This window comes from Ochotona princeps, chromosome 14 (assembly GCF_030435755.1).
Source record: "Ochotona princeps isolate mOchPri1 chromosome 14, mOchPri1.hap1, whole genome shotgun sequence".
Classification (NCBI taxonomy): domain Eukaryota; kingdom Metazoa; phylum Chordata; class Mammalia; order Lagomorpha; family Ochotonidae; genus Ochotona; species Ochotona princeps.
The window spans coordinates 5,294,931-5,316,691 of record NC_080845.1 but is presented as its reverse complement, the minus strand read 5'-3'; the positions used below and the strand labels follow the sequence as shown (position 1 = coordinate 5,316,691).

Sequence of the window (21,761 nt, the reverse complement as noted above, 5' to 3'; positions counted from 1 at the left end):
AAGCCTGGAGCTCTCACCAGAGCTCTCACACAGTCTGCTCGCCTCGCACGGGACTAATTGGCTTTTTGGAAACTGTCTAAAAGCAGATGAAGTACACGGGCTTTCTCTGATGTTAGTGGAGTCCTGTGTCCATGCCAGCCACTAATGGTTCTTCAGGCTGTCCTGTGCAAGTCGCCTGACTAGAGACTGGGCTTTCAGCTTCGCCATCTGTGAGCTGCCCTCTGCCCACATGTGCTGTGTAGTGATTTTTCTTTCAAGAGAGCATTACTTTCATGTTTTCTAATAACAGAATATGTCCAGATGCAGATTTGATGCTCTGGTCCCCACTCTTAAAGAGGAGGCGTTCCTTCCTCCTGGATTTGTGGGGACTACAGCCTAACTGAGTACTGAGCTTTACAAGGACTGTAGGCCTCATGACACTTCCCATGGCTCATTTGTGTGGGTTCCTGCCACCCACATGGGAGACCAGGATGGGGTTCTTTTTTTTCTTTTTTTAAAGATTTATTTATTTTTACTGGAAAGTCAGAATTACAGAGAGAGAGAAGGATACAGAGACAAAAATCTTCCATCCACTGGTTCACTCCCCAAGTGACTGCAATGGCCAGAGCTGAGCCAATCTGAAGCCAAAAGCCAGGAGCTTTCTCTAGGACTCTCATGTGGGCGCAGAGTCCCGAGGTTTTGGGCCATCCTCGACTGCTTTCCCAGGACACAGGCAGGGAACTGGATGTGAAGTATAGCAGCTGGGATATGAACTGGCACCCATATGGGATCCTGGTGCATGCAAGGCAAGGACTTTAGCTACTAGGCTACTGTACTGGGCCCCCGGATGGAGTTCTTGGCTCCTGGCTTGGACCTGGCCTAATCCCAGATGTTGTAGGCATTTGAGGAGTAAACCAGTGAATGGAAAATCTCTCTTCCTCTCTCCTTCTTCTCTGTCTCTGTCATTCTGCCTTTCAAGTGAATGAATCAATGATTTTTAAAAAAAATAAATAAAAATACATAAATAAATGAGAGGACTGGCAGTTTGTGAGCTGGGCCCTGTAGCTCATGGTGTCAGGTGTTAGAACGGCTTCCTCATGGAGGGATACGTGCAGACAGGCATGGCACCTGGCAGCCCTGCAGCCTAACCCAGTGCTTTCTTCTCTCAGCTCATCTCCAGTGACGCTGACGGTGCCATACAGCGGGCTGGAAGATTCAGAGTGGAAAATGGCTCCTCAGATGAGGTAAGGATGCCTGCCCTGCTCCTGTGAGAGTGCGAGTGCCTGCGACGTTGCAGGGAGCGTGTGTGGCCCTCGTTTCCGTGGAGGACTCCTTGCCCACGGGGAAGGGGTGAACTAGAAGCTGTCCGGTGCTTTGCTCAGCACAGATTGACAGGGGAAAGGTCTGGAAGATGCTGTGCGTGGGCAGCACACACCCTCTAGAGAAGAGCAGTGGGAGCAAAGAGAACTCCTGTGTCCCTAGGCACGGCCCCGCAGAAGCAGGGGCAGGGCCCAGGATAGAGATGTAAAGTTACCGTGATTCAAAAATGTCACCTTCATCCAGAGAAGACACTGGGAGAGGCGGCCGTGAGGTCTGCACATCTCGGATGGAGCCAGGCCCTCATCCGGGCTCTCCAGGTCGTCCTTGCAGCAGGCCACAGGGGCTCACCTTGCCCCCGTCTCACGGGTTCCACCCCACAAAACCTCAGAGTACAACATAAGCTCCCCAAGTTTTTCTCTTTTGCTTCTCTTTGAGAAGTGATACATCCCCGTACCCAGGCAACCCTCCCCGGCTGTGGTTTGTGCTTCAGTTTCCGCTTCGGAACAGTAGAATGCTGCCTTGAAGAGGTCACTGAGGGGCTCCAGCGAGCTGAGCTTACAAAGCTGTTAACGCAGTGCCTGGCCGGTAGTGGACCTTCAGCAAGCAAAGGCTGTGACAGAAGTGGCGGCCATTGCCATGGTCCTCACTGCGTGTTACTCAGCTTTGGCCTCCTGACCCCCTGCTTGGAGCAGACTCTTGATGAAGCGCTATGGACTGACCTTGGAAGGCCCCAGCCTTTGGGAGGTCATTGCTCAACTTCAGCTCTGGCCTTAGCTCAGTACCATCATTCATCCAGACACAGTGCCCTCACCATGGCCGTGTGAGGCAAGGGAAGACAGTTCTGACTTGGGACCTGAACACGTATGTGTGTTCTCTGACAGAACCATGCTTAGGAGCGCCCAGAGAAATCTGCTCCTAAAGTTTGCAAACAGCCCTCCCTGATGCCCAGCCCCTGAGATGAGGCAGCCATCCCCAAAGCCAGGCAGCAAGCCTGACCCAGGTGCTAGGCCCAGAACAGAAGCCTGGAATTCTCATTTCCCCTGCCTGCAGAGCCACCACACTGAATCACTCTTAGAGAACCCAAGTACCAAAGGCCCCAGAAACGGTTGTGCTTGAAGATCTACCTTTGGCAGAACTTGAGCCCGGTATGAAGTAAGCAAATGGCACTGGGCTGTCCTCACCCCACAGAAACAGCTCAGGCCCCTCCCAGGACTAGCGCCCTGGGCAGATGTAAACAGAGCCTTCCTGTGGCGCCAACACACCACACACGTTGGTCATCAAACACCACCCACTTGGCTGTGTCACCTTGTCCCATTAAATACCAGGGGTAGGTTCTAGGGCCCAGCCGGGAACTAGAAGTCACCTGTGCCCTGGCTCAGGTGCCCTGGAGTCAGGGCGCTGGGGCTTCCACTGTGGCCCTGCGGCTCACCAGCAGGGCGGCCTCAGGCTGTGCACCTGATGTGCTGGGAGCCCTCTGAGGGAGTCCTTGCCTGCACAGCTCACTGCTGCATCTGCTGGGCTAAAGGAAGTCTTGTTTCAGGTTTCTCCTGAGAAATAAAATATCAAGGGCCAACTATTGTTCTAGATTTGGGTTCTGCAAAGCTGCTAAGAGCCGGTGCTTACTCAGAGCCCCTGGCTGTGTTAGCTGCCAATGGTCTTCAGTCGCAAGCTTCTGGCTACTGTTAGGCTCAGCCTGATAAAGATCAAAGGGGCACCTGATACTCAGAGAGGGAAAAATGTCTTAGTCTGAATTGGTTAAAGCAGTGAACTCAGTATAGTAGCTTACGATTTTGCAAACCCACAAATTACAGAGCAATTCTATGATTGGGTTGTCTTTGTATCATTGAATTGTCAGTGTTCTTTATCTAGGCTGAGTACTAGGCTATCGTCGGATGCAGTTAATTTTTCTCCTATTCCATGAATGGTCTTTGCTCTCTTGATTGTGTCCTGGGAAGTACTGAACTGTTTAAACTTCGTGATGCCCACTTTGTATTGTTTTGGCTGCTTGTGCTTTTCGTCTCCTAGCTAATAAACCATTGCCTTTCTCCAAGATGGCGCAGTCACTTTTCATAATTCACTCTTCCCTTCACAAGTGTCAGATGTGTCTGTTATCTTTTCAAACCATTGTTAAAATTCATCTGTGATTGACATTCCTAACATACAAAATTTTACATGGTTCACTCCCTCTCTCTGTTATTTGATTCATTCCTCCCGGCGTATGCTTTTGGTGTGATGCAGTTCTTTGTATCCTTCACTACCTGACCATGTGCCATTTGTTGTCCTTGGAAATTAATGTTTAGAAGTAGAGTGAGGCCTAGGGTGAGTTGCCCTCTGTAAGGGAGAATATATGTTTGCTTATACCAGACACCTGTCAACGTGGTACCCAGCAGCTCTCTAGGAGCTGTGTGTGCGTAGGAAGGCTGACCTGTGGTGGCCATAGGGACAGCTGTCCTCAGAAGCATGGCAGCCTTCCGTGCCATCTTTGGTGGCGGGCCTCCTTTATTCTGAGTCACTCTTGCTTGAGCCAGTAGAGCTTTGGGATCCCAGCATCATGCGGGATAGGGCTCCTACTCACCTACTTCGGTGGCTCCTCGGACCTGGGAGCTTACAGACCAGCAGGGAGAGCAGTGAGGAAGCAACCCATGTGTGTAGGATGATTGCAAGTGTGTGCAACTGCTAAAGAGAAACAAACAATGCTGTGATGCCAAGTCAAAGGAAGAGCCTGCCTTCAGATGACCTGGTCAGACAAGGCCTTCCCAGGGATGTCACTGCAGGGCCAAGCCTCCAAGGGGTGCTTCACAAGCCCATCTGTGGCAAAGGACCTGCTTTTGCTTTCCAACCTGTTGAAGAGCTATGCATGACCCACCTGGCATGACTAGGATCCAGCACCCACCTGTTATACCACTGACCATGGAATTCAGTAGACCCGAGTTGGGAGCTGGGCTCTGTTTCATGAGGTGAACCTACTAAGCATATGTTTTGATGACACAGAAAGGTCATATTCCTATAGAACTTTCTGAATGCCTTGTTTCCATTCCTGTCCCCTTGATCATGGGCTGGCAAGCAGTTGACAGATCAGTCCCGTTGACATGGGCCCTCCCTCACTGTCCTGGAGTTCACCCAGGCTGTTCCCAATCCAACACAGAGACCCACTCAACAACTTTACCCACAGTCAGCACATCTTTCCCTGCTTGTACATCTCTGTGGTAATGGGAAACGTGCTACTCCTTGATTGGTTTTTCCATTCCTGACAGCAGCCAGTTCTGACCCCAACTGAATGTCCTACAATTCAATCCAGTTTCTACACCAACTACCTGGAGTTAATGTCAGACCCCACAGGTTTAAGGACTCTGCCTGACAAGGTTGCCTTCGCTCTAGCGGGCACTCATAAGTGTTGTGTCCACAGGTTGTCTGAATTTCTGTCTGACTTGGTATGAGACCAGAAATTCCCGCCACCCCACTCCTGAGGGTCCACAGATTGCTAAAATGACTCACAGAACCCAGAAAAATAGTTTAATCACCATGGCTAATTTATTCTAAAGGACATGACCCAGGAATGATCAAATGGAAGAGGTGCATAGAACAAGGCAGGGGGTTGGAACATCCCAGAGCTTCCAGAACTTCTTAAGAAAAGCCACTTTCCCCACAACTCAGTGTGTTCACCATCGTGGAAGTTCCTTGACTTCCCCATGCCCACCCATGGGTTGCAGGCATCTTACCCAGCAGGCTAAGCCTAGCAGGTAGGTAGCCCACTCCTACCCTGTTCATACTGTGGGTATGAAGGAGGACTGAATCACGCTGAGATATTCTGAGGAGAATTCAAATACGTAAATCCTGGTTCTACTTGAATGTTCTCAGATATTGACAAGAGGGAAGCCACACACTACAGACACATATCACGGGTGAGAGCATCGCTCAGGTCCTGCCTATGGCTTTTCAGACCGAGTTCAATATAAGAGGGTGATGTATCGAATTGATTTCATTCCGTTTTCTAGGTTACACTGCTGAGACAATTGTGGCATCAGGAAAGAGGGATTAAAAATAAAGTTTAGGATTACAAGTGGAAACATACATACAAACTGGTTCTAAAAAAGGTGAAACTATACAAAAAAAAATCCTTTGCCTCAATCCACCTTTTCTCTGTAATATCCATGCTATAGGATTGGCTTGGATTGCCCCAGATCTTTTTTATGTATTGACAAAGATCAATATATACACAGAGAGGTATCACACATTAGCATACATACATATTCTTTCTTTCTCCTCCTATATATATTTATAAATAATACATGTGTATATTTTATGTATATTTTATGTATATATTATGTGTACATAATTTGTTTTCATAAGTGGGATAGTAATGTATACAGTATACTGAAACTCATTTTTTTCCACTAAAGAAAACACCTTAACATCTTGTGAATATTTTTGTGTCAGCACACATAGATCCAATTTGTTTTTAACCACTATATAGATTATTTTAAAAATTAAATACTTCTTTGAACTCAGATGCTGTAAAATACATACACAATGTTCAGTAGCATGTAGTGCAAAGTTAAGGTCCTCCAATTTCTTCCCTGAATTTTCTTTCCTTCTCAGCAGAAGGGATTTAGGTTAGATTCCATGTCTCTCTCTCTTTTTCTTTAACATTTATTTATTTTTATTGGAAAGGCAGATTTAAAGAGTGAAGGAGAGACAGAAAAAAAGATCTTTCATGTGCTGGTTCACTCCCCAAACAGCCACAATGGTTGGCCAGAACTGATCCAAAGCCAGGAGCCAGGAGCTTCTTCCAGGTCTCCCACGTGAGGACAGAGTCCCAAGGCTTTGGACCATCTTCCACTACTTTCTCAGGCCACGATCAGGGAGCAAGAGGGGAACTGAAGTAGCTGGGATACAAACCGGTGCCCGTGTGGGATCCTGGTGTTTGTAAGGCGAGGGTTTAGCCACTGAGCCATCACGCCGGTCCCATGGCTCTTGCTTTCATGTCTCACTGTGTACCAATGTCGTCCTGTGGCAGCACACAGCCCTGGCTCACCCTCTCTGATGGTTACTGCGCAGTTCATTGTACTGATGTACTCTAATGCACAGGAGTAAAATCCTTCCTCACTGCCTGAACTGAGGCTGCTTCTCGCTTTTGTTTCTGCTCTTTTTTTCCCTCTATTTTAACTCATGTTATGATGTACATCCTAGTCATAAAACTGCTGGCCAAATGGTGTCCACCTTTTTAATTATTGCTAATTGCCCTCCCAAAAGATGGTATGAATTCACACCTGTCCAGCAGTGCGTGGGAGGCCTCTCCCAGGGCTAAGGAAGACAGATTTGTAAAGGGCTGAGAGATTGTCCCCCTCTGCACTGCCATCTATTAATTGATACATGCAAGTGAGTTGGAAGGGACAGCCCTGGAAATCCACCTGAGGGTCACACTTATTTTAATTAATAATCTGAATGAGCACACAGATGGCAAGATGAGCACATTTGAAGGCAATATAAAGCTGCTCAGTGGGTTGACTAATGGGACAGGTGACAGAATCAAGATGTCACACACACAAAAAAACTGACAATGAGCAATTATGGGAATCACTAGTGATTCTGAATTTACTGGACATTGCATAACCCTACTCACAGATGCAAAACACAGATCGCTCAAGTACAGGAAGGACAAGGCCAATGACACACAGTGGGCTTCATCTCCCTTTTTATTCATTAGGAAGTTGGGGTTTGGGGGCACCGAGTCAGATGCTGCTGGGCACTGTTGGAGGCACAGTTTTACAGTGGGCTATACCATAATGCTGCCTCACAGCTAGCAACCAACCCCTATGGGAGGGTGCACGCTGTGGGTCCATCATGAGCTGTCAGACTTCATCAAGAGGTGGAGGGTCTACAGTGAGGAAGGGGCAGGACTGCTCTGCCCTTCAGTTGTGTGGAGCTGTCCGAGTCATGTGTTCAAGTGGGGACCTCATGTGAATTGCAGGAATGGTACTGGAAGTGGGTGGTGGGGGCCTGAGCCCAAATCTCAGGATGGCCCAAAGGCCTGCCATGTCGGAGCGCTAAGATGTAGCCCATGGGCTATGGGCAATATCAGTAGATGGCTCTGAATGGAACACAGAGGCAGGCGAGCACTGTTCCATAAGACATTTCTAGCAAGGAGACATTCTCAAAAGTGAAACGAACAGCTTTAGGCATGTGGCGTGATGGAAAATGTACAACTGATTGGTCTGTTTGGTTCCTGGCATAGAGTGCCTAAAAGTCTTGGAATGCCCCAAGTGACAATGGGGTTGGGAATGTCTCCGTGCTATGGTGGTGACTCTTAGGAAAATCCCTAGGTGGCTTCAGCATGGGGTCTGGCTCCCCAAAAGACTGAGTCTGGGTTAGAATCTTCTGAAACTTTCAGCCCTATCTACCCTCAACCTTAAGAGAAAGGAGAGGGGCTGGAGACTGAGTCAGTCCTCAATGGCTGATGACATAATTAATCGCATCTACCTGATGAAGTGTGCATGAAGTCCATAAACAATGGGACTTTGCAAATAGCTTACTTTTGAAACACTGCACATGTGTACAGTCATCCACAGGGAACGGTTCAAAGTCATTACACCCATCACGGCTTTGAGCAAATGTTGGTCTACAAGGGTGTACTTGCAATGTTCAACCTCAGTTATTTGAAAGACATACTCATCCGAATATATCCCCTTAGTTTTCTTGTTGATTTCAGATGTGTAACATCCTGCTTCAGCCTCACCTTGCTTTGTTGTAAATGAAGGCCATGATTAGGTACCACTAACTCTCACTCCAGAGCTGATGAAATTAGAAGGACTGAAATACTAAGTTTTCTTAGCAGATGTGAAGTAATCAGAATTCTCATGTATTATGTATTGCTGACAGGCAGGTACACTGGTGCAGCCTCTTCCAAAACCATGTTTTAAACTGTAGGGTCTGGCACAGTAGCCTAGTGGCCAAGATCTTCACCTTGCATGCACCGAGATCCCATATGGGCATTGGTTCATGTTCCAGCGGTCCCACTTCCCATCCAGCTCCCTGTTTGTGGCCTGGGAAAGCAGTCGAGGATGGCCCAAAGCCTTGGGACCCTGCACCCAGGCTCCAGGCTGCGGATTGGCTCAGCTCTGGCCATTGCAGCCACTTGGGGAATGAATCAGTGGACAGAAGATCTTCCTCTCTGTCTCTCCTCCTCTCTGTATATCTGCCTTTTCAAAAATAAATAAATAAATAAATAAATATTTTTTTTTAGAATGTACTCATCCTTGGTGTCCTATGATGTGACCCACCAGAAATGAGAGCTTGTGCCGGACAAAATGTCAACCCCAGAATGTTTGTATTAGCCTTATCCTTAGCAGCCAAAAACTGGCCACAGTCCGAATGTCCATCAACTGCAGACTCCAACTCAAATGCTCCCCACAAGGTGATTTGGTCTCCATGAAGTTCAAGAGAAGGCAAAACTAACCCACAGTGGTAGAAGTGAGTGAGTACCTTGGGGGACGTGATTGGGCAATGAGTGAGGAAGGGAGCAAGCAAACCTTCCAAGCTACTGAAGTTACTTCCTAGCCTGATCCCAGCAGTGGGCACTGGGAGGAATGTGCGGAAGATGACCCGTACGCTGCCCCTGTGTTTATGCCCATCACCGTCTCTGCCTGCCACATGCAGGTCCTTCCAGAGCTGAGCTGCTCTGGGAAGCCGGACAGAGGGGGTTTGGGGCTTGGCCTGTGCATTTTTCCTTGTCATTTCCTGTGCATATTTTTGCCTTTGCACATTGTCATGCTTGATTTTAACAAAGGGAAGGAAGTGTCATGCCTCACAGCTTTCATAGTGTGTTGGTTTTTTTTTCTTTATTTTTTTCTGCTCCACTTCAGCTAAGTGTTCAGTGAAGACAGCATTTAAGTTGAAAAGTTTTGAACTACTGAGGAAGTAACTCAAGGTGTTGCATGGCTCTGAGAGCCAGCATGGCCTCTGAGATGCCAGCTGTGCCTTGCCCCTCCATAAAGCAGTGCACTCCAGGGCCAACCACAGGGAGGGCAGGCTCAGGTGCTTCAGGAGCCTAGAGGTAGGTTTTCTGTGTGGAACCTGAAAAAGCCAGTAGACTTCCTTTGTGAAATACTGTTCATAAATGCATAAGATAAAATGTATAGGATCATGAAGAGCTGTATTGAGAGTTATCAGGCTTGGCACAATGACTCAGTGGCTAAATGCCCACCTGGGAAGTGCCAGAATTCCACATGGACACCAATTCATGTGCCGGCTGCTCCACTTTCCTTCCAGCTTGGCTGCATATCGGCTCACCCTCAGCTGTTGCAACTATTTGGGGAGTGAACCAGTGGACAGGTTTTTCTCTCTGTCTCTGCTCTCTGTAAATCTGGTCTGCCTTTCCAATTAAAAAAAATAAATCTTTTAAAAGAGACAGAATTATCAAACTAATTTTTAAACCTAATTTCTCATGTAGTAATCCAGGTGATTACTAATTCAACATGCATACCCAACCCCGAGGCGGTCTTACAGCTCCTGTGTAATCTACAATAGAAGCAATGTCTCTCAGTATCTCGGTCACTGACAGGTTTTGAAAATGTCTGATCTTTTTCCACTTTCTCTCTTGTTCTGTTTATGTGTTCAGTGTAGCACAGTTAGCAGAACTGTTTGTTCTCCCATGGTTCTTGCCTGTACTCATGGCAGAATGAAATACTGAATCCTGGCTAGGGAAAATAAAGACAGGTATTCTGTTTTATCCACATTCCTGATGTCTTTCCCTGCCCTGGATTCCTTTAAAAGCTTGCCCAGAGCATTGATTCTCCAAGACCATGTTTACCAGAAGCAGCTGGATGCTTGCTAAACGGGGATTCTAGGGGCCCACATTGTGGCTTATAACACATAAAGCCACAAACTGATGCGGGCATCCCATCTGGGCACTGATTCATGTCCCGACTGCTCCATTTCTGATCCAGCGTCCTGCTAATAGTCTACAAAACAGCAACAGAAGATGACCCAAGAGTTTGGTCCCTGCTGCCCATGTGGGGAGACCCAGGTGAAGCTCCAGCCCTTGGCTTTAGCCTGGCATAAGGCTGGCAGCTGTAGACGCCTGAGGACTGAACCAAGGGATAGAAAATTCTCTCTTTTCTCTGTAACTCTGACTTTCAAATAAATAAACAAATATTTAAAGAAAAATGCAGAGTCTGGGGCCCTACCAAGAGAGCCCCCAAAGAGACGGAGATCTACTAGAATGCATAGTTGAACAAATTTGAGAAGTGCTGGGCTAAGATCTGCCAGTAAGTGGTGCTGTCTGTGCTGTGCACGTCCCAGCAGCTCCCAAGGTTTCCACATGCTGGGGTAGTAAGAACCACATCGGCAGACTCGGCAGCAGCTTTGTAGGACCCAGAACCACAATCATGCAATCTGACAGGCTAAGACCAGTTTCTTGGGCTGGCCTCTCTGCCACCTTGTGTGTGGCCAACAGCTGCCTGAAACTGGCTGGTGGACCCCAGGATCCTGCCCGAGCTGCATGCTGTCTGGCAGCGTGGTGTTGGGATGTCATGGACCAGGAACACTGCTGGGGGGACTCAGTTGTGAAATGAATGACTGTTGACTATGGCACATGCAGAAATCCTGCAGAGAGCAAAGTTCTGACATGTGTTCCTCTTGAGTCACACCAGCAGGTCAAACCTTGGGGACAGCATCATGGCTGGGTGATGAAAGTCAACAGGTCGTGGTCTAGAATGGGTCAAGGACAAGCCTTCCCAACAGGCAGGCCTCCCCAAAATCTAATCTTGGAGAAACACCACACTTTTTGGAAATGTCTTTGTCCTCAAAGACAAGGACTTTGCGAAATGTTCCAAATGAAGGGACTCTCCAGGCATGATGATGAGATGATTGCATTCCAAAGAGGAAGACACCTTAAACAGCACTGTTGAGTGGTTGACAACATCAGGATCCAGATGGTGATATTCTTTGTGTAATCTTTTTTTAAAAGTGATAAAAACTGTGTGAGAATTGTGTTTATGTAATAGAATATTCATATTCTTGGGGAATGCACACTGAACTATGGAGGAATAAAGTCCTATTGCTTATGCACCTGAGGATTAAATGGTTCATAAAAAATGTGTGTGTGTGCGTGTGTGTAGGAAGGAAGTGAACACACAATTGGGGTAACATAGTAATAGCAGGTGAACCCGGCAAAGGGTACACAGGTGTTCTCTGCACTGTGTTTTTTTAAGATTTATTTATTTTTATGGGAAAGGCAGATATACAGAGAGAAGGACAGACAGAGAGGAAGATCTTCTGTCCAATTATTCACTCCCCAAGTGACCCCAATGGCTGGAGCTGCACCAATCTGAAGCCAGGAGCCAGGAACTTCCTCCAGGTCTCCCACGTGGGTGCAGGGTCCCAAGGCTTTGGGCTGTTCTCGACTGCTTTCCCAGGCCACAAGCAGGGAGCTGGATGGGAAGTGGAGCTGCCAGGATTAGAACCAGCGCCCATTTGGGATCCCGGCGTGTTCAAGGCAAGGACTTTAGCCACTAGGCCACCGTGCCAGGCCCTCCCTGCACCGTTCTTATGCCTGTAGCTTTTACATACTCATAAATTTAAAAGCATTTCTAAATGAATGTTGAAATATGTGAAGCAATAATTGGTATTTAAAAATTCAGGGAATAAACTATTTTTAAAACCTAAAATACTAAGAAATTTTAAGCTATACCTTTACTCCTCAAGAGGTTGTAAAGACAAGACATTAAAAAAAAAAGACAGATGATGTCATGGTTAAGATATAAAAGGAAAAGAGAAAACACCTCTGGAAGTGGAAGCAGCATCCATCCCGTGTTCCCCACCCGCCTACCCCCGCCTCCTGACTCCCCGGCCTGATACCTCTGGAATCGCAGGCAGCATGTGAAATTCTCCAAGCTGCAGTTTCCTCATCCAAATGAGAAGGACTAAAATAGAAGGTGTTTCAGAAAGCTGGTGGAGGTGGTGCTGGAGAAAACGCACGGGCTAGCGCTCTGCGTTCCAAGCTACCACAAAAGACGGAAAGCATCCTAAGCCACTTTCTAAGGTAACATGACCCCAAAAGCGTGGCAGGTCCACCTCACTGGCGGACATGAGACCTAGATTGTTTTAAAATCCACAAGTATATTAAAAGGATACAGGTGACTGTGACCCAGGAGCTAAGCCTTCACCTGAGACACCGGCCTTTCAGATGAGCGCTGCTTGGAGTCCCAGACACTCTGCTTCCAATCCAGCTTCCTGCTAATGTGCCATATTATTGATAGTTATCCATATTTTTCATATTCATTGGCTACTTTTTATGATTTAATTCTACAAAATCAAGATGTTGCCAAGATGCACTCTAGGCAAAAAATAGTACAGGTAGCAAATAGAAAATGTGCCTCCAGAGGGCATGGTAACTCCCAACTATGTAGAAACCTCCGCCGGGACTGGCTCCTTGTGTCAGACAGCTGAGCTCACCAGTTCCATGGTCCTCTTACCCTATACCCTTTGGACCTCTAGAAGATTCCAAGGAGGTGCGGATTGAGGCTGTGTCTCCTCAAACGGGAGCATGTGGTTACAGTTGTGGGGCGGATGCTCTTTGGCCTCAGTTCTTTGCCTGATCCTGGTTTACCTCCTGGACACGCCCCTCACAGCACAAACCTTGTTCCCTTACAGAATGCGGCTGCGCTGCCAGGCACTTGGCGAAGAACGGACGTGCACTTGGAGAACCCAGAATACCATACCCGATGGTACTTCAAGTATTTTTTAGGACAAGGTAATTTATGCCACGGTGGCAGTGGGGAAGAAAGGGTGTCCGAAATGGAAATGGATGATGGTGGAACTTCTGGTGCCCTGGAGGAAAGGAACCCTAGCAACTTAGGGTCATCTACGAGCTTTGTAAATTCAGCCATCAAAGGCCAAGCCCTAGCCTAAGACATTGCTTGTCATTTTTTAAAAAGATTTATTTGTTTTTATTGGAAAGGCAGATATACAGAGAGGAGGAGAGACAGAGAGGAAGATCTTCCATCCAATGGTTCACTCCCCAAGGGACTGCAACGGCTGGAGCTGAGCCAAACTGAAGCCAGGAGCTCTTCCGGGTCTCCCACAGGGGTGCAAAGTCTTGGGCCGTCCTCAACTGCCTCGCCAGGTCACAAGCAGGGAGCTGGATGGGAAACAGGGCCACAGGGATTAGAACCGGCGACCATATGGGATCCCAGCGCAGGTACAAGGTGAGAACTTTAATCACTACACTATCGCACTGGGCCCTGCTTGTCATTTTGAAGGATGGGGTTGTTGTTTTAGTTGATTGGTTGGGTTTTTGTTTTTTGATCACTTTTTGTTTTAATCTCAGTAAAGTTAGAAGAAAGTAAAGAATAAGTGATTTGTGAAGTAAGTCAAATGAGCAAGGCCAGGGGCCTGTCTGTAATGGGTTAACACCTGGTTAACCGGAATGAGAAACAGAACTGGTTCCCCAAGCAAGACATTAGCTTCTGCCATGATTCATTCATCAGTGACAAGGATTTATGTATCATCAGCTCCTAGATTCCAGGCCACACTCAGAGTAGTGGGTGCAGTATTAAGGTGGTCCTCATCCCTGCCCCCGGGAGCCCAGAGAATTCTCACCCTGGGTCTGCTGTTACAAAGCCGAGGAACTTACACTTGTTACTGTCCCCTTCTCTGGGTCTCATGGAGGTTTGGTTCCCAGTTTGCAAAGTGAGGGTCTCCCTGGTTGAACAGAAGTTTCAGTGAGATTGTTTCAGGACGAAACCAAGTTCAGTACCTGGCACCAAGGATGGGCTCTGTCATAAACAGCCATGCGCCTTGAAGGTGACCCGCTCACGTGAACACACACGGAAAGGTGGCAAACAGGAGTGTGGTCAGTGACAGAGCATTTTGGGAATGGAAGTTTAAAAAGGGCGAATGCCGTCCTTTGTACAAGATGCAATGGTGGAACACACGAGAGCCTGACCTAAAGGACGTCTCCAAAGAGCTGGTTTGCAGTGAGGTTTAAGATGCGCCTTGAGGGCCCAGCGGCGTGGCCTAGCGGCTAAACTCCTCGCCTATCCCGGCAGCTCCACTTCCCATCCAGCTCCCTGCTTGTGGCCTGGGAAAGCAGTTGAGGAAGGCCCAATGCATTGGGACCCTGCACTCGCGTGGGAGACCCGGAAGAGGTTCCAGGTTCCCGGCTTCGGATCGGGGCGCACTGGCCCGTTGCGGCTCACTTGGGGAGTGAATCATCGGACCGAAAATCTTCCTCTCTGTCTCTCCTCCTCTGTGTATATCTGGCTGTAATAAAAATGAATAAATCTTTAAAAAAAAAAAAAAAGGAAAGAACCCAGCAGGCAAGTCATCTGCTCCCTAAATGCTCTACAAGCCTGGGCCTAGAGCAGTGAAGACTTCACAGCAAGTCTGACCCACAGTAGCTTCAGCAATAAGGGACAGAGCAGGAACCCAGAGGGAGGGAGGCTCGAGGTCGGTGCATTCAGGGGCTCCGTGCGATGTCGGGCACCCAGGCCCCTTCCCTCTTCCTGCTTCTCCATCTCTGGTATGGCACGCTTGGCCCTCCTCAGGGTCACAAGATGGTTGTAACAATCCTGACATCGCTGCCAAACACGTCATGCAGGCATGAAGGAGCCTTCCCAGAAGCCCTGGGCAGATTTCCCCCTCTTGTTTTATGGCCCAGAATGTGGCCACACGTTCACGGTCACTGACAAGGAGGGGTGCACGATTAGCAGAGAGGGTCACAGTTCTAGCCCAAGCCGGGCTGGGGAAGGGCCGAAAGATGGCACCTGTAGCATCCACAGTTGTCCATGACCAGAGACTCCATCACGTTAGCTGTTGCAAGCCTCTCTCTTTTTCCAGTCCACCAGAATTACATTGGAAATGACGCAGAGAAGAGCCCCTTTTTCTTGTCTGTGACTCTCTCTGACCAGAACAACCAGCGCGTTCCTCAATACCGGGCAATCCTCTGGAGGAAAACAGTGAGTATCCGACTTGGGTCACCCTTGCAGAGTTGAGTTAGAAGCACCGGCCAAGCGGCTCAGGGAAGCCTTTGTCTCTGCTGTCCCAGAACCACACCCTTGGGAGATGAGACCACCCCACTCTGAATCCCAAGCAGCTGCTGCCTATCAGTGTGGCCACGCCCCCCTCCATCCTCGGCCTTCGGGAATATCACCCTGAATTTTCAGAGGGTCTTTGTGCATTGTCTTCTATGGCCTCCAATACTGGAAGCTATGAATAGGCTCACCTTCCCCTACAAGAGGCAACATCAGTGCGGAAATACCTTCACACTCGTGGCGACAGCCCCACTGGCGCCTGTCTCCAGGAGCCACCGCAGCAGCACATTGCTGGCCAAGCCCCTCTTGTCAGTCCCTCGGGGCAGGAAAGCAGCTCAAGACTTAGCAAGACAGCTGCCCACCACCCTAGTGGGCTCTGAGCACTGAGCTCAAAGCCTGTTTCAGCTCCAAGGGGCAGGTCTGTGCTGCCCAGGCCCGTCGGCTTCATTATGTCACTGTTGCTTTTTCTCCTGCTCTTCTGGGTGATTCTTATATTTTCTTCCCCACCATCATCGTTTTCTTCTCTTGGTCCTCCCCCTCCCCTCTTTTCTTACACTGGAGAGTTTTTAGGTAGTGTAGGGCCCTGGAGGGAACAGAGGGCCTGGGGCAAGCAGACCAGAAGCGGGAAGGGCTCCTTCTGTGTGAATTGGAGAGAAGCACTAGAGCCTTGGGAGCGCCCGTTTCCATCTTTGCGGTGTGGGGAAAGCACTGGGCCACGCACACAGCATATGGGGTGGGGGCTTAAAGTTCTTCCCCTACATGAGATCTTCCCTGTGCCCCAGCTCATCAGATCCCAAAGTGTCTGAAGCATACTGAGGTTCCCCCTCGAATTGATGAGGACAGAGCACAGTTTTAAAACTGTCAAGTAAGCCGATCTTTGAAACTGCTGGTCCTGCCAGTCGGTGGTCTGACTTCCCCGGTATGGTTGTTGACATTCAGTATTAAAATAAGCACATTGCTGGTTTCAGTGTCAACTCCACAGTATGCCAAAAAAGAAAAAAATTTGCTAGGTAACTATTTCTAGAAATAATACAGAAACTTTGCACATACCGTGCTTTGGTGTATATGAAATACATTTACATATATACAAATGTGTATCCGTATCCATACACATTTATTTTCACTCAACTTCAAAAAAAATTACCCAGAAAAAATTTGCAGGGACCACTATACTATATAATGACTTAAAATAGTCATAACAATAATATCTAGTGTTTATTGAGCTCTTGCTACATGCCAAGAATGATACTCAGTCCTGCAAATGCATGGACTCAGTCAGTGCTGTCACAGTCAGGGAGGTCAGATGACATGGCTGAGACCCCATGCCAGTGTCAGGGACCAAGAAAACCCAGGACTGTGTAGCCGGGTCATCCCCTCTAGATAAAACCAGGTGTGCTTGTCAGCCTTCTCCCAGGAGTCTGTGCGCTCCAAAGAGTCAGGAGCATGCCCCTCATGCCCTCACACCCCTGCCACCCAGTGCTACGCCTGGCACACAGGGAAAGCATGGTAAACACCTTGTTGAATGAATTAACAAGTGACACCCAAGTCCAGCTTAACCTCTATTCCTAAACATTTCCATGGTATGCCTCAGGTTTTTTTTTTTTCTTTAAAGCAACTTTAAAGGTAAAAATACCTATTTGATGTGAAGTCTTGCGTGTGAAATTATTTCCTGCAGAGAAATGTTGGCGATCGCCGCTTTCCCATGTCGCTGTGGTTGGGGTCAGTCCTACCAACAGCCCAGCTCTTCTGAGAGCCAAGTTCATGGGCAAGCTTTGGGAGATCATGGTGGAGGACTGCATACCTTTACTCTCGAGTGCGCACACATCACAGTCTTCGCTTGTTCCTCCCCAGTGCCTTGGTCCAGAGCCCCTTATCTCCTGTACCAGGCGGGCTGTTCTCTGGCCCTACTTTTTAAACATGAATCTGTTTGTTGTTTGTTAATCACAGCCTTCCTGCCTCTCCAGGTTTCAGACAGATAATCGGCCTTTCCCAATCCTTTCCCAATTTTTTGCCACCCTCCTGCTCCTCTTCAACTTGATGTTTGAGCACCAGGGAAGGGGTGTGTGAGGCAGAAGAGGACCTTGGAAACACCTGGGCCCTCTGCTTCCCAGCTTCTGCTGTGGCTGCCCTGGTCTCTGAACAGTGACCACTGAGTCAATCTGACCCTTGGGTGGGAAGGCACCCGCCCCGAAACCCAGGTGCACCTGTTTGCTGCTTGGGCACTCTGCAACCAATCCCAGGTCTCAGCTCCTCTCAGAGTCTCACTGAAGCTCTGCCTTCCACCTGGAGCCCAGTCCCTGCAGCCAAAACAGGAGAGATATCCTTCAATTTTTTTTTTAAGATTTTTATATATTAATGTGTAAAGCTGAGTTAGAGAGAAGACAGAGAGAACTTCCATCCTCTGGTGCATTCCCTCAGATGGCTGTAACAGCTGGGGCTAGATCAGACTGCAGTCAGGCCCCAGGAGCTTCATCCTGGTCTCCCACGCAGGTGTAGGGGCCCAAGCACTTGGGTCATCTTCTGTTGCCTTTCCGAGCTATATTAGCAGGAAGCTGGATGGGAAATGGAGCAGCCTAGACATGATTCGGCATCCATATGGGATGCCAGCATCGCAGGCAGCAGCTTTACCCGCTAGTCCACAACACTAGCCCCACCCCCTAAGTCCTACTTTCTTGTCTGCCACTTCCTGTGAGAGGCGTCCAGATAGCTATCTATCTGTGAAGCCAGCTTTATGATTAGCCAAACTAAGGAAGAGAGTTTTACGTGTATGCCTCCCGTGATCATCCCTTCAGTAAACCATGCAGTTTAAATCCTCAGTAGATTCTAAATCAGCAGAACAGCATGCCCCTGTCCCGGGTGGCTGGAGTGTGGGCTGTGTCATTTGGGAGGTTCTGTGCTCGGGGCCCTTTGCAGTTGGTGTGTGCTCCCTGAGTTCTTCCCATAGTTAGTCACGGGAAGTACACACAGAACTGGGAGCAAATACACCTTCAGTAAAAGCCACAAACAGAACAGTGCATACTCGGAAATCCCTCTAGATTCAGGTGATGCATAGTCAAAAAGTCTTTGACTTGGAGACATTACATGTAGGTCCCACTGAATGCATGAAGACTTTTTTGGGGGGTCTTGGAGGCTTATCTGAATCTTAGGGACCACACCTTCTCTCCCCCTTGACTCCCTATAATTCCCAATTCCCATTGCAGCAAACACCCAGATATTGGAGAGTCACCCTTGGTTCCATAAATACTGGGGAGAGGGGGGCTGGTAGAAGATGCTAGAAGAAGGCCCAAGCAAGACTTTTTCCCCAATGAAATGTGTTCCCTTCACTGCCTTGGTGTTTTCACTTTTTCAGGGTACCCAGAAAATATGCCTGCCCTACAGCCCCACAAAAACCCTGTCTGTGAAGTCCATCTTAAGGTGAGCACGCCCCACCTTGGAGGCCTCTGCACCCTGCTTTGCATGGTCGTTCTGATGTCAGCTGTCCATGTTCTCGAACCTTCATTGCCTGCAGACCCTGTGCCTGACCCTTAATGTGCGCGACCTCATGGAACCTTCACAGCACCCCCAGAAGGCAAGGAGTCCTGTTGCTGCCCCCATTCATAGATGAGGAAATGGAGGTTGTGAGAAAGAGAGCACAGAGCTTGTTGTGTGTCAGGCCTGAGACCCCAGTCCTGGTCGGGCTGATGCCCAGTGAAGCCCATAAGCACCTCTTCCTACTGCAGTGGGCGTTTGCTGGTTTTTCTTTGCATGCACTCCAACGCTTTGGCTTTATGAAGAAAATCAAGAGATACTTTCAAGTCCCTGCTTTGAAATAGAAACCCAGATGTCAGCAAAGCTTCTTCTAGGAAGAATGTGCTCATTCTTCACCAAAACAGAACGTGGAGTTGAATAGAACATCTGACTGCTCCCCACCCAGCCGCCGCTCACGCCCCCCAGCTTCCCACCTCCCTTCCCAGCCTCTCCTGGGGAAAAGCACCCACTCAGCTCCAGCCTGTGGCCTTGCCACCAGTTAAGATGCTAGGTCATACTCACTGTCAGGCTCAGTGCTGAATGTTTAGTGGTCAATCTTTAAACTGGCTCCTACAATTACAGCCCTCACCCATCCCCAGTCCACTTAGCAGGGATTCCACCCAAGGGTCATGGGATTTCAGTCTGGGCTGTTGGCCAAGCTCATTCCAGGGCCTCAGCAGTTTCCTCGCAGCAGGGCTCAACGGCAACTGGGTAGGAGCTATTAGAAGCGTGTCCTGGTGCTCCCAGGTAACGTGGCTTTGCATATACTTACCAAAACAGCTCAAAGAGTGACAGATTCAACCTTGAGGCTGGGGTGGCAGGCAGCACCATGGTGCAGAGGCAGGAGGTTTTGTAGCCTGTTGCCAAGCTTCCTGTGGTCTCCCAGTTGCTGACCTGTCCTGTCTGCCTGTAGCCTTCTGACCCTCTGCTCTGCATTCTGCCTCTGAGTCAGGAAAACGTTGGTGAAGAGATTCCTTTCTTTCTTATTTTTTATTTATTGGGAGCTCTCGGTTTTAACTTACCTTGAGATAATATCTTGCATTCTACCAGCTTTGGCTTTCTGTGAATCCCCACCCCACCCCAGCCCCCTGACCCTCCGCCTTAAAAGAAGCAATTCCATCCCCCTTTCTTCTTCATGTTTATTGACAAGGACATGTAATAAATAGGAGGTAATTTGCCCGCTTCCCATCCCCCACCCCCCAAAACCAAAGCAGGATTTCTAAAGACATGGAAAATGAAAAATATCTACGGTTGCTGCCGGCCAAAGAAAAAGATCGCTATCTTGGAACAAGCATGAACTTGAAAGCTGCAGAAGAAAATTAAAATAGCAACACTATGGATACAGATAAGCCCGAGTTCTAATCGTGGCTTTGCTGACCATACCAGCTTTGGTTATTACACCCTCGGAGCCTTCATTTCCTCATCCTTGCAATGAGCATAACCCGACCCTTGCCTTCCAGGGACTAAATGAAATCCTCCGTGCCGGGCAGCTCGTGGGACGCCTGGCCCACGACAAGTGCTCAACAGGCCTGGGTCCTGGCTGCTGTCACCCTTTAAAGGCGGACATTGGCATCGTGGTGAACTTTCGCCCCGTGTGACAGAGGAATTGCCCAAGGAAGGAAGAACTAGAAGTTAATTAAATTTCATCATTTTTTTTCTATTAAATAAAAGAATCTGGAAGATGAGTCAGGGTGGCCTGTAACAGGGGTTCCTGATCCGCCCTCCCCCTCTTAGTACACGTGTGGCGCACATGAGCCGTCTGGTACTCCCAGCATGCACGTGCGTCTACCATCCATTTGCGGGTTTGTTCTCCTGCATGCTGGGCCCTCCAGCACCCAGCTGCGGTGTTCTGGGAGCAGTCATTTAGCTTCTCTGCAGAGCTTAGACCTGCTCCACGCAGCACAGCTCTCCGCCCCGCTGCAGCTCATTCTGTCTGTTCTATTTCAGTGCCATGAATCTGGACAAATTTGAGAAAGGTCCCAGGGAAATTTTTCATCCCGAGATACAAAAGGTAACGATAAACCCATGTTTCATAGTTGCAGGGTATCCATCACCCCATGGGAGATAGAACTGACAGGGTGTCCCTGGATCCCCCAACGTGGCTTCACACACAGCGCCCTGGCAGACCCTCATGTGTGAGATTCTGCCTCGCTGTGTTGGGGGGCAGGGAGCTGGGATTCTGTGGTTTTCAAGCTCCTTGCTTAATGCTGATGTGTAGCCACCACGGAGACCGCCACTAGGCCATGTGGTCCTCCATCCGTGAGCCGATCGGTGGGATGTGTATCATCAGAGTGCTCACGGGCACAAAGCCAGTCTTCTGCCTGAGTGATGTAGAGATGTGGAGAACATGAGTGGAATTTCTCAAAAGGAGGAAAATACAAACCATGGCTGTTGAGCCCCCACTGGTGTAGCATGGGTGCCGGCTGCCAGGTAGAATAAAGTTATCGGGAGATCATCCCTGTTGGCTCAGCACTATGGTGCTGTTAAGGAAGAACAGTCTGTTATTCGTCATCTAAACAGCGGTTCATCAGAAAGATGTCCACCGCACTTCTGTCCTGCAGTCATAATCATTTTAGCATTGAAAATGTCCCTGGCAGGGCACCAGTCCCAGGAACTGGCTACAGTGTGACAAGGGAGGAGGTGGGCGACCAAGGGGACTCTGTCCAGGAGGCAGCTGGGGTGGGGAGGGATCCCAGGGAGGGGTGAGTGTTCCAGAAGAGAGGCATGTGCTGAAAGCTGCCTCTCAGGGAAATTGCTCCAGTAGTAGGTGGAGGGCGGGAGCACAGGTGACCTTTGCCTACACACACTAAGGCACAGTGAACTTGTAGAATAAGGACTGTCAGCTTACCCCCAGATACACAGGCTGTGAATTCCCATACCTTCTGTTTTTAAACATTTTAATTTCTTTTAAAGATTTATTTT

At 48.7% G+C, this 21,761-nt stretch overlaps 1 protein-coding gene across 3 annotated transcripts in view; it reads left to right on the top strand.

Annotated features, from left to right (window-relative positions):
* Positions 1-21,761, top strand: part of GARNL3 (GTPase activating Rap/RanGAP domain like 3) — a 140,548-nt gene that overhangs the window by 65,084 nt on the left and 53,703 nt on the right. For all 3 annotated transcript variants that reach the window (XM_058672622.1, XM_004593559.4, XM_058672623.1), the window contains 5 exons: positions 1,149-1,223; positions 12,952-13,051; positions 15,139-15,257; positions 18,682-18,746; positions 20,787-20,850. In XM_058672622.1, coding sequence (XP_058528605.1) covers positions 1,149-1,223; positions 12,952-13,051; positions 15,139-15,257; positions 18,682-18,746; positions 20,787-20,850 — 423 coding nt within the window. The remainder of the gene's footprint in view (positions 1-1,148; positions 1,224-12,951; positions 13,052-15,138; positions 15,258-18,681; positions 18,747-20,786; positions 20,851-21,761) is intronic.